The sequence below is a fragment of the Nicotiana tomentosiformis genome, chromosome 5 (assembly GCF_000390325.3).
Source record: "Nicotiana tomentosiformis chromosome 5, ASM39032v3, whole genome shotgun sequence".
In the NCBI taxonomy this organism is placed as follows: Eukaryota; Viridiplantae; Streptophyta; class Magnoliopsida; order Solanales; family Solanaceae; genus Nicotiana; species Nicotiana tomentosiformis.
Window position 1 is genome coordinate 80,728,882 of NC_090816.1, and position 12,605 is coordinate 80,741,486.

Sequence of the window (12,605 nt, forward strand, 5' to 3'; positions counted from 1 at the left end):
ATTGGGCATAGATTGGTTGTCGTCACGTCACGCCATTCTGGATTGTCACGCAAAGACCGTGTCGTTGGCGATGTTGGGGGTGCTAAGGATGGAGTGGAGAGGCTCTCTGGATTATGTTCCTAGCAGAGTGATTTCACATTTGAAGGCTCAATGGATGGTTGAGAAGTGATGTTTGGCATATTTAGCCTTCGTAAGGGATGTTAGTGCTGATACTCCTACCGTTGAGTCAGTTCCGGTAGTGAGATACTTTCCAGATGTATTTCCAGCAGACCTGTCGAGCATGCCACTCGACAGGGATATTGATTTTGGTATTGACTTGGTATCGGACACTCAACCCATCTCTATTTTACCATATCGTATGACACCTATTGAGTTGAAGGAGTTAAAGGAACAGTTGCAGGAATTACTTGAAAAGGGCTTCATTGGGACTAGTGTGTCACCTTGGGGTACACCGGTTCTATTTTTGAAGAAGAAAGATGGTACTGTGAGGATGTTTATTGATTACAGACAGTTGAATAAGGTCACTATTAAGAAAAGGTACCCACTACCACGCATTGATGACTTATTTAATCAGCTTCAGGTTGCTAGAGTGTTCTCGAAGATTGATTTGAGGTCTGGGTATCATCCGTTGAAGATCCGGGATTCAGATATTCTGAAGAAGGCTTTCAGGACCCGCTATGGTCACTACGAGTTTTTGGTGATGTCGTTTGGGCTGACCAATGCCCCAGCAGCCTTTATGCACTTGATGGACATTGTGTTCCAACCATATCTTGATTCTTTTATCATAGTATTCATTGATGATATATTGTTGTACTCACGCATCCAGGAGGATCATGAGCAGCATCCAAGGATCGTACTACAGACCTTGAGGGAGAAGACGTTGTATGCTAAATTCCCCAAGAGTGAGTTTTGGCTTAATTCGATGGCGTTCTTAGGCCACGTCGTGTCTAGTGAGGGGATCAAGGTGGATCCAAAGAATATTGAGGCAGTTCAGAGTTGTCCTAGACTGTCTTCAGCTACGAAGATTCGGAGCTTCTTGGGTTTGGCAGGTTATTATTGTCGTTTTGTAGAGGGTTGCTTGTCTATGTTGCACCTTTGACTAGATTGACCGAGAAGGTTGCTCATTTCAGATGGTCCGACGACTGTGAGGTGAGCTTTCAGAATCTCAAGACGGCATTCAGTACAACCCCAGTATTGGTGTTGCCTACAGGTTCGACATCTTACACCATGCATTGTGATGCGTCGCGTATTAGGCTTGGCACATTGTTGATGCATGACGGTAGGGTGATTGCCTACGCATCTCGGTAGTTGAAGCGTCATGAGAAGATTTACTATGTATATAACTTATAGTTGGTTTCCGTTGTTCACGCACTGAAGATTTGGAGGCACTATTTGTACATCATTCTATGTGAGGTCTATACCGACCATCAGAGTTTCCAACATATGTTCAAGCAGAAGTACCTTAATTTGCGGCAGTGAAGATGGTTGGAGTTGCTGAAAGACTATGATATTACCATGTTATATCATCCGTGGAAGGCCAATGTGGTGGCCGATACATTGAGTAGGAAGGCTGAGAGTATGGGCAGCTTGGGATATTTACCGGTAGTAGAGAGGCCACTAGCTATGGATGTTCAGGCTTTGGCCAATCACTTTGTGAGATTGGATGTTTTCGAGCCTGGTCAGGTTTTTTCTTGCTTTGTGGACCAGTCATTATTGTTGGAGTGTATCAAGGTTTTCCAATTAGATGATCCTCACTTGATGGTGTTGAGGGACACAGTTCAGTGGTCTGGTTCTAAGGAGATTGTGATTGGGGATGATGGTGTTATGCGGCTTCAAGGCCGAATTTGTGTTCCAAATGTTGATGGATTGAGAGATTTGATCCTTCAGAAGGCTCATAGCTCACGCTATTCCATTCACCCAAGTGTCACGAAGATGTACCGTGACTTCAAACAATACTATTGGTGGTGGAGAATGAAGAAATATATTGTTGCTTATGTCTCTCAGTGTTTGAATTTTCAACATGTGAAATATGAGCATCAGAAGCCGAGAGGGCTAACTTAGAGATTGGAGATATCGGAGTGGAAGTGAGAGCGCATCACTATGGATTTTGTGGTAGGCTTTCCATGGACCTTGAAAATATATGACACAGTCTGGGTTATTATAGACTGGTTAACTAAGTCCGCACACTTTATTCCGGTGGTGACTTCCTATTCATTAGAGCGGTTGGCTCAGATTTACATTCGGGAGATTACCTGCTTGCATGGTGTGCTAATTTCTATCATTTCTAAACGAGGCATGTAGTTCACATTGCGGTTTTGGAGAGAGGTGCAGTGAGAGTTAGAAACAGGGTTGAGTTGAGTACAATATTCCATCCTCGGACAGACAGGCAGTACGGGCACACTAGTCAGATCTTGAAGGATATGTTACATGCATGTGTTATGGATTTAAGAAATTCATGGGATCAGTTTCTTCCGTAGCAGAGTTAGCCTACAACAATAGCTTTCAGTTGAGTATCCAAATGACTACTTATGAGCCTTATATGGGAGGATATGTCGTTCTCCAGTTGGTTGGTTTGAGCCTGGAGAGGCTAGGTTGTTGGGCTGATTTGGTCTGTGATGCCTTGGAGAAGGTGAAGTTGATCCAAGAGCAGCTCCGTATAGCACAGTCCAAACATAAGAGTTATGTTGATAGGAAATTCTTGCTATTGCATATATGGTGGGTGAGAAGGTTTTGCTCAGAGTTTCACCCATGAAGGGTGTGATGAGGTTCGGGAAGAAGGGAAGGTTAAGCGCTTGGTATATTGGTCATTTTGATGTGCTTGAGAGGATTTGAGAGGTGGCCTACAAACTTGCATTGCCACCTAGTCTGTTAGGTGTTCATCCAGTGTTTCATGTTTCTATGCTCCGGAAGTATTATAGTGATCCGTCACATGTTTTGGACTTCATCACTATGCAACTAGATGGAGATTTGACTTATGATGTGGAGCTAGTGGCTATTTTGGGCTGGCAGGTTCGGAAGTTGAGGCCAAAGAATATAGCGTCAGTGAAGGTACAATGGAAAGGTTAGCCGGTCGAGGAGGCTACATGGGAGATCAAGTAGAAGATGCAGAGCAGATATTCACACCTATTTGAGACTCCATGTATGATTCTAGACCCATTCGAGGATGAATGTTTGTTTAAGAAGGGAAGACTGTAACGACCCAGTTCGTCGTTTTGTGTATTGTAGAACCGTTCCCCTATTTATTGCATTTTCTATGTTCATTTATGGTTATACGACTTGTCGGGGTGGTTGGATTGGTTCTGGGATGGTTTCGAAGTGAATTAGGACACTTAGTCCCAAGGTTGAAGGCTTAAGATGAAAGAGTTGGTCGGAGTTTGACATTTGTTTAGACGACTCCAGAATAGAGTTTTGATTGTTCCAATAGCTTCGTATGATGATTTTGGACTTAGGTTTGAATTGGGGTGCGATTCATGATTTTGATGTTGTTTGATGTGATTTGATGTTTCGAGCAAGTTTGTATCGTGTTTTAGGAATTGTTGGTATGTTTGGATGGGGTCCCGGAAGCTTCGGGTGTGATTTGGGTGGTTGGCCGATCACTTTTAGACTTTGAGCGATTGCTGAAGCTTGGGAGTTCTGGTGCAATCACACCTGTGAGGGATTTGCCGCAGGTGCAACGCCGTAGAAGAGGCCATGTGATTACTGATGCGTGCTTAGCTGGGGCTGGAGAAGGTCGCAGGTGCAAGGGATTTACCACATCTGCGAGCCCGTAGATGCAGACAAGGGGAGGCAGAAGCGGAAGAAGGCTGGCGGAGCTAGGATCGCAGATGAGGTAGGGTTCCGCAGGTGTGGACGCGCAGAAGTGGGAGTTGGACCACAGAAGCGGTAGGTCGGAACTTAAGTGAAGTTCACAGGTGCGCAGTTTGGACTGCAGAAGCAGTACCGCAGCAGTGAAAATTTGGATCGCATGTGCGATTTCAATGGAAAGTTCTTACATTCGAAGTGTTTGAGTGTTTTCTCATTTTGGGAGTTTTGGAACTCGGCTAAGGGCAATTTTTGAGAGACTTTTTGCTACAATTGAAGAGGTAGGTGAAGATTAATCACTTTTGATGCTAGATTTTGATTACCCATTGATTATTACACCTAGTTTATGTGAATTTAAAGTGAAAAATTGGGGAGTTTTAGACTATGTGAGCTTTGGTGATTTGGGGTCGATTTGTAGATGGAATTTGATGAAATTAGTCTGGTTGGACTCGTAATTGAATGCGTGTTCAAAATTTGTAAATTTTGTCAGGTTCCAAGATGTGAGGTTGACTTTGTATATTTGATTCAAGACTTTAGCTCTATCATTTGAGAGTGTTTCATATAGCTATTTACCCCACACTTAAACCATTGCTCGTCCCTGAGCAATTAAACCACACTCTACAGAGGCCTAACTTCACTAAGCGACTTCCCCAACTCATCACACCAAGAATATTTCACATAGATTGAGCATAGTAGTGTAACATCTTTACCTCAAGAGTTGACTCCTACGCACCACACAATATTCTTAACTTACTCACTTACTCTAACGCAGAGGTCAAGAATTACCTTCCCTTCACGAATCAAGTGCCTGCTCACAACAAAAGATACTCATTCCATAATCAAAAAAATTCACGCACAATGAGGGACTTCAAAATAGACAGAATTCACTCACCCTCAGAACGATATTCTTGTGCCACAAAAGATGCTCCATAGGCTTGCCCGTAGTGTACTACTCTAGTAATCGAGCTCATTCAGTCTAGGATCAAGTGGGACTTTATTTAGTTGTAATGTAGGCTGCGGGTCGAGTAGGATATATTTGGATATAAAAGTGACTACACCTCCCTAAGCACTTAAATACATATACTTTAACATTCAAGTCCATACTTATGTCAAACCAACACTCCACCTTAACATCAACGTATATTACCCCATACTTCTTTAAGCACAATTACATCAAAAGCTACCAAAGGAATATTATTCACTACAATACAACTATTTTTTTTCTTTCTTTTTCAATTCAAGTGACTCTTACTTTTTTAAAATAGTGTCCTTTTCTCCTTATTTTATTAGTTCCACTCAAAAGCCAAACCAACCACCCCACACTTTAACTTTTACACGTTCATAGCAATTCAAGTACTCATGAGAGGTGAATAGGTTCAAATAGATGGTTAATTCAAACAAAGGGGTAAGGCTTGTAATGTGGTTACCAAAGAAACAAGATTACAGACTCAAAGGGGTTAACTACGATACATAACAACTAGGCGGTGGAATATATATATGGCTCAACAAAGAAATACCTATATCACTTCCAAGACTGAACAAGACTACTATTTCGCCTTGCAAACACACGGGGCAAGTTCCAGGCATCAAATACAGTGCACATAATACAACAAGCCTCACACACACATGGCACAAGTGTCACTCCAGATTGGATCATCAAAACACTCTAGTTAGGGGTACTTAAACCAAGTTAAGAACATATAACTTACGTCATTCTTACAAGAATCAACAATTGAGCCTAAGCGTCACACTGAAGTACCTGCTATATTCATGGCATAACGAAGTTAAGAGATCCTATTTCCAATTCAGCCCATAGCCTAAGGGTTCGTAACTTAAAAAACAAATTAAAAACCTAACTACACCTCGTTCAAACGAAACCCTTGGAAAAGAACCGTGGCCCAAAGAAAAACCAAGGGGGAATTGATACACTCCTAACAAAAAAAATAGTTTTTTTTCTTTTAATTGAATCCCTCAAGAAACTTGTTGAATGATATCCAGTGTCGGGACAAATCGAAACTTTTGAAGATTTTTTTAATTTTTTATATTCAGTTAACTAACGAAACTACACTACTCTACATAACTCTATACATACAACATACATACAAAATATCCCCCACCCCACACTTAAAATGGTGGCATGTACCCATGCCACACAAATAAAAAAATGTGAGGTAAAGAAAACTTCCCTGGTACATCAATCCTGATCGGAGATAGCGCCGGGGTCGAGATGGCACGCCCTCCCTAGCGCACGCAGCCAAGCCATGATCTTCTTCTCAGATTTTGCATTTTGGTTGGCCAGTGCATCAACTCGAGTCCCCAAATACGTGACATAAGTGCTTAACCCTGCCATTTCATGTTTTAGGACTGTCATCCGCGTATCCCATCTGACTATAGATGTTCCCTTAACCTCAACAACTTGTTTGTGTGGGGGTAACTCAGCCACAACCTCAGCCTTCCCTTCATCTCCCTCTTCTGGCGTATCAGACTCATCACTATTAGCTCTGCCAGGTACCACATGATCCTTCCCAATGGTCACTTTATCTGCCCGAAACTTTGGTTCTTTTTTCACTCTTCCATCCACGTTCTTGTTCTCCGGCACCCGTGCTGCCCGACATAATCTAGTGACTAGTGAAGGGAAGAAGAACTCATACCTCTGCACTAGACAACAGATGAACATCTCATCGTAAATAACCTTAGCCACATCAAAATCGTGGCCATTCATGAAGCACCAGATCAATGCAGCTCTGGGACCATTCACCTCAGTGGTATTGGAGGAAGGAAGCAGGCGTCTATTGATGAAATAAAGCCAACACTTCCCTTCAAAGGTGAGTTAGGCCGAGTGAAACTTCCGCCACGGTGTAACCCATACTATGTCTTTGTTTGGCACACAAATTGTTCTAAAAATCAGGTTCCAGGAGGTTGGTTCTTGCCTATACGTATCATAATAGTCCTCCTCCCCACCAAATACTGGCAGCCGATATGCCCTCCTAATGGCGTCTATCGATGCATCAACATTCTTTTGTTGCACAGTGCAAATATGGTCCTCATGTTCAGAGCAGTTCACGTAGAACTCTCGTACAACCATCAAGTTGGCCTCATCAGGTTCCTCAAAGAAAATATCCAGCCTGCGTCGAACCAACTCCTGATACATATTGGGGCAAATAAATTGGAGGGACCCCCTATCAATACCCCGTTCCGGTATGGGCTTCTTAGGAACCTTCTGACTAAAACGTTCCTGGGCTGAGCTTGTTATAAATCTTGTGCTATCAGACTGAGGTGTATTGGTTAAGGCCCTTGCCCGGGACGAGCCTGCATGACCACTAAAAGAGGCGCCTGTGGTTCATCTTTTCTTTGAGGGTGTCATAGTACCTACAAAACAAATACCACTATTAGTACAAGGCGGGATGTATGAACCAATAGTGGTTACTCAGACTTCACCCGCACAATTGGTCACAAATTATATTCACGAACTCACTATGGCATTTCAACAAACACTTGATGTGCAAATTCACCCCAAATTCCCCAAACACCCAATTATACCTCAATTCCACCACAATCTTAACAATGTCTAATCCAACCCAACAAGATGAAATTCCATTATCCTCATATACCAACAAGTATACTTAGTAATACAAAGCAAAGAAAAGAACAACAATGACTTCTACTACCATACAATTAAAAGAGAAAAAGAAAAGAAAGAAAATTGAAAAAAACTAAAAAAATAAAAACTGAAGTAAAAGGAAAATAGAAGCCATGGCACTTACCTGAAGAAGCTTGTAAGGAATAAAGAGTTGTTCAAATTCCTTCTCCTTGACTTTGTCCACTTGTACCTGTTCAATTACAACTTCTGTGATCTCCGTTGACTCGTCAGTCTCTAATGTAACTAGAGTAATTGGCACTGCGTCTCTCCTAGATTGAGCAACTTCTTGCTCTTTGTCTAAATCCCTTCCATTCCCGCGACTCACTGCCATTAGCTGATTTGGGTTCTGATCCTTTGGATTGATGTTTGTGTCTGCAGGCAACGTTCCTTGTGGGCAATTGTTCAAGGCCATAGATAACTGGCCTAATTGAGTTTCAATGCCTTTAATAGTCGAATCATGTGCGACTAACTTTTCTTGCATCTCTCCATTTGCCCCCATGAGTTGTTGCAGCATGCCCTTGATTTCTATCATATTACTATCCTGCTGTTGATGAGGCGGTTGGTAAGTTAATTGTTGTTAGTGTTGCTGATTGTAGCCCTGCTGCCTTTGATAAGGCACGACTTGGCCTTGTGGTCGTGCTCCCCCAGGAATGGTATTGTATTGTTGTTGGGTTGGTCTGTACTGCTGATTTTGAGGTCCCCATTGCTGTCCACCTTGCCTTTGACCCCCAAAATTATTGATGTAATTCATGTCTTCTCTGAAGCCCTGATTATCATTATCTCCACTCCACGAGCAAACATATGACTGATTTATGCAGGGAGTGCATAGGCCTCCATTTGTCGCATCAACAATCTGCACCTATTTCATACCCATCTCATTAATTTTCTTTGTCAATAAGCTCATTTGGGTCATGAGAGTAGCTATATTTTATGCATTTGTATTGTTTGGGTCAAGAGCAACAAAATGTACTATTGGAGTGAGTGTTGTATCTCTCGTCATCCAGCATGAATTTTGAGCCATCTTGTCAAGAAGAATCTTACACTCTGTAAATGTTTTGCTCAAGAATGCACCCCCAGCTAAAACATCTACATTGGCCTTCAGACCGTCAGCCAAACCCATATAGAATCTCTATCCTAGCATCTGATCTGGAATGCCATGGTGTGGACACTTCACTAGCATACCCTTAAACCTCTCCCAGGTTTCCTGCAAACTTTCAGTCGGTTTCTGCATGAATTGCAATATCTCATCAATTTGCCTCGCAGTTTTGTTGGGTGGATAGAACTTATTTAAGAACTACTTCACTAGTTCCTCCGAAGTAGCAATGGAGTTTATTGGGAGCGAATTCAGCCAAGTTTGAGCCTCCCCAGTCACTGAGAATGGGAACAGTAATAATCTGATTGCTTTAGGAGTCACATTTGGCTGTCTGAGTGACACAAATTGATAGAAAGTTCTTTAGATGTTGTTGTGGGTCTTCGATGTACGAACCAGAGAACAATCCTTTATTCTACAGCAAGTGCAGCATGTTGTTGGTAATCTGAAACGTCTCCGCATGTATCGGAGGGACTGCAATTGCGGTGGCCAGGTTATCAGCAGTTGGTTGCGCCCAATCATATAGAGAAGCTTCCAGAACAAGAGGTGCTACCACTCCGATGTTTGGGTCAACTCAATCATTCCTATTATTCTCGTTGATGTTCTCAACGTCTTCCATTTCAATTTCGAATTGTTCATCTTGTTTTAGTTGTTTGCCCTTCTTGTTAGCCCGATTCAATGCCCTGAATGCTTTCTCGGGATCTGAGAGTCCTTCAAAAAGTTCACCAGTTCTCAATGAGCTTCTAGGAATGCACCTGAGTCACAGAAAAGTTCAAACGTGAGAATTTCAATGGAAATATTTTTTTTACACCATAGAAAACTGATCTAAACTAAAAATCCTAGCAATTCTTCCAAGTTCTAATAAATAACACCGTTAGTTCCCCGACAAAGACGCCAAAATTTGAGCACGCCCAGATATGCCTTATAAAAATGACTAAGCAGTCGCTGAAAAAATAATCTGGTTCAAGAGTCCAGATTCGAATCCCACAGGGAACTAACCTATTTGCTACAACTTTTAGTATCGCTAATGATAAGCTCAGATAATTTTTAGAGTTCAAGATTTTATTTAATAATTAACAGAAATTATTTAGCTAACGAAAAATGATAATAAAAACTATCAATAAGCAAGAATGAAGTTGAATTCAAAGGCAAAAGAATATAGGGTTATTGATTTCCCCAATTATCGGATTAATTCCTCACACGTTAGCTATAATCTCGCTGTAACACTCTATAAAGATGATGAGTTCTTGCTTACCGTACTTATCTCTCTATCAATTACAATAATTTACTCGAAGCATTCTCTCGAACTACTCTAGTTGACAATTTGTACAACTCATAAATATCACACCAAAGCTTCGTTATCTCTAATCCTGCTTTTAAATTCAAGTAATTAATATCTTAAATTACTCGAAAGTGGCGTTTTTTAACAACAATCTAATCAAGTCTTCTTTCTCAAGAAATACTGGACAACTAGACACGATTAATCAAGGGCCCTTTCAATTAATCACAAGAAACACATACATGAACAATTATAGAGTAAAAATGGCTCAATTATATCAAAACGTAATCAAGACGTCATCCAACAATTAGTTCCATCAACCCTAGATGACGAGTTTATCTACTCATACTACTATGCAAGATTACAATATAAAAAGTCATAACCAATAATGGAATTAAGAAAAAGAAGATGAAAAATTCGTAGGAGAATTCTCCGTCTTGCTCCTTTTGTGTTCTTGCCTCCAAAGTTCTTCAAAAAACAGAGATACTCTCTTTTAAGGCGAGCTGGGCTTCATATAGGTCAAGTTTAGTCGCCTCTCAAATTACAAAATTGGCCTTGGATGATTTTTCTTGGAAACACGTGCGCGGCCACGGATCAACCACGCATTTTGGCCAGTTTCTGCCTGACATGCGCGGCCGCGCATAGATCGCGCACCTGGAGGATTTTTTGCAGCATTTTTTCTTTCTTCTTTTTAAGCGCGCTAACCTCCAATTGGCCTTCAATGCTCCATATTAGCTCCAAAACACTCTTTAACGTCCTCATAGCCCAGAATTGCTCCTACAAAGCATAAAGTTCTTAATTAGAGCAATTTGTTATCATTTAATATTCAAATATCAATAAAGTGCAGCTAAGTTAGAGTGCAAATAGTAACTAAACTACATAATTATAACCTATTATCACTATTATTGATGGTACTAAGTTGCTTTGACTAGATTCGGATCGCTTGGAGGCTGATTCATGAGGCAAGAACTTTTTGAAATATTGAGTTGCGAGTTTTAGGTAAGTAATATTTCTAAACTTGAAATTGAGGGTAATTGTCCCTGAGAACCATGCTAATTGTGATGTGTTTAGGTGACACACATGTTAGGTGACCGGCGTGTGGGCATGCACCAGGATAATCATGATCCGAGTTAACTTTTAGACTATGTTGCTATCATACTTTATTTTATCCGTATTTTTCCCTACTTGTTAGGTTTACTGAGCTATGATTCATGCTAAAAATCATATTTAGGCTATGTGGTTATTTGTTTGAAACTTATTGAGGCTATTTCTATTATTTTGGGTTATCTGACTTAACTGTAATTGTACACTCAGTCATGATTCGTAATTGCATATCATTTCTCAGTCTCTGTTCATCATTCATTGTTACATCTCATGTTGTTATTGCTTTTCCATATGTGGTGCTGCTGGGCTGAGTGATATGAGGTTATGAGCCCTTGAGACTTGAGAGGTGCATGACTGAGGCGGGCCTGAGAGCCGTGTTGAGAGTGTTATTTGGATTGGGCAATATGCTACAACAGGTCTTATTGGTTTTATTATTTTTTGGATCGGGCTGCACGTCACAACATGCCATATTATCTTTGATTAACGCTTGAGCAAGATCCGCCCCTCCGAAGTCTGACATACTAGCAGTGAGCGCAGACACAGTGATATGCATACACGTGCTTTGGTGGGGGGCATTGATGCCAGACACCCATACAATGCTGAGTGATTGTGTATGTGTGATGAGGTGGGCAATTGAGACAGACAACTTAAGTATGTTGAGAGTGAGAGAACCTGAGGATACCACCGTAAAATCATTCATTTGACATGCATACTTAACATGTAGGCATAGAGATGCATCATTCCTCATGCTAGCTGTAGCTGACATGTTCTTATCAGTATTGGTCTTTAATTGTTAAACTTAAAAGCATGTATAAATTCATGTATATGAACGAGCTGACTATGATAATTTCATTGAATTACTTATTGTTACTGTCATCATTATCTCTGTGTTGTTCTTAATATTGGTTTCTGACTGTCTTCTTTTGAGCTCGTCACTACTTTCAGTCCAAAGTTAGTTTTGTTACTTATGGAGTACATGGGGTCGGTTGTACTCATACTACACTCTGCACTTCGTGTGCAGATCCAGGTACATCTGGACGTGGTGATTGCTAGAGCCGTATTAGTACCAGTATTTGGAGACTTCGAGGTAGCTGCTATGATATCCGCAGACCTTGACTCTCTTCCCTTTATTTCCCTTATTACTGCTCTATTGTCTAGACAGTTGTACTAAGGATTTGGTGTATATTTAATACTCAGTAGTGCTCATGTACTCGTTGACACCAGATTTTGAGAATGGTTGTAGCAGTATTGTTATGGTTTTCATTAGATAATTATGATATTTCTGTTGTTCAGTTTATTAAACCATGTTTATTCAAATGTATAGTTATTATGTGGCTATTAGCTTGTCTGACATGTAGTGTTAGGCGCCGTCGCGGCTCCGGTGAAAGTTGGGTCGTGACATAGACTAAAACTTGTGCAACCTATCACCTAAGCTGAAATCCCATATATTAATTAACCAAGTAAAAAAAACATATTGTACTAAAATTATCAAGCACAACAGAGGGTGAATATTGTATGATACTGGAATCAAGATTGAATTCGTAGAAACATGACAACGAAGATTAGATTGTTGGGAGAGAAATCCGTTAAAGGCATTATATTGGTTCGTGTAAATCGTCAGAACTCAGAAAGAAGAAAGGATACCTGAAAATCAATATCCTGTTACATAATCAGAATAAATAGACAAGTAG

The 12,605-nt window shown here is 40.9% G+C and overlaps 1 protein-coding gene and 1 non-coding gene across 2 annotated transcripts; both read left to right on the forward strand.

Annotated features, from left to right (window-relative positions):
• Positions 1-1,515: 1,515 nt before the first annotated feature.
• LOC138892659 (uncharacterized) lies at positions 1,516-2,061 on the forward strand. Its single transcript, XM_070176393.1, has one exon. It carries the CDS (start codon positions 1,516-1,518, stop codon positions 2,059-2,061), a length of 546 nt encoding a protein of 181 aa, XP_070032494.1.
• A 6,531-nt stretch (positions 2,062-8,592) lies between these two features.
• Positions 8,593-8,699, forward strand: LOC117275753 (small nucleolar RNA R71). The gene has a single exon (XR_004505951.1). It is a non-coding gene; the product is annotated as a small nucleolar RNA R71 (small nucleolar RNA).
• Positions 8,700-12,605: the final 3,906 nt, after the last annotated feature.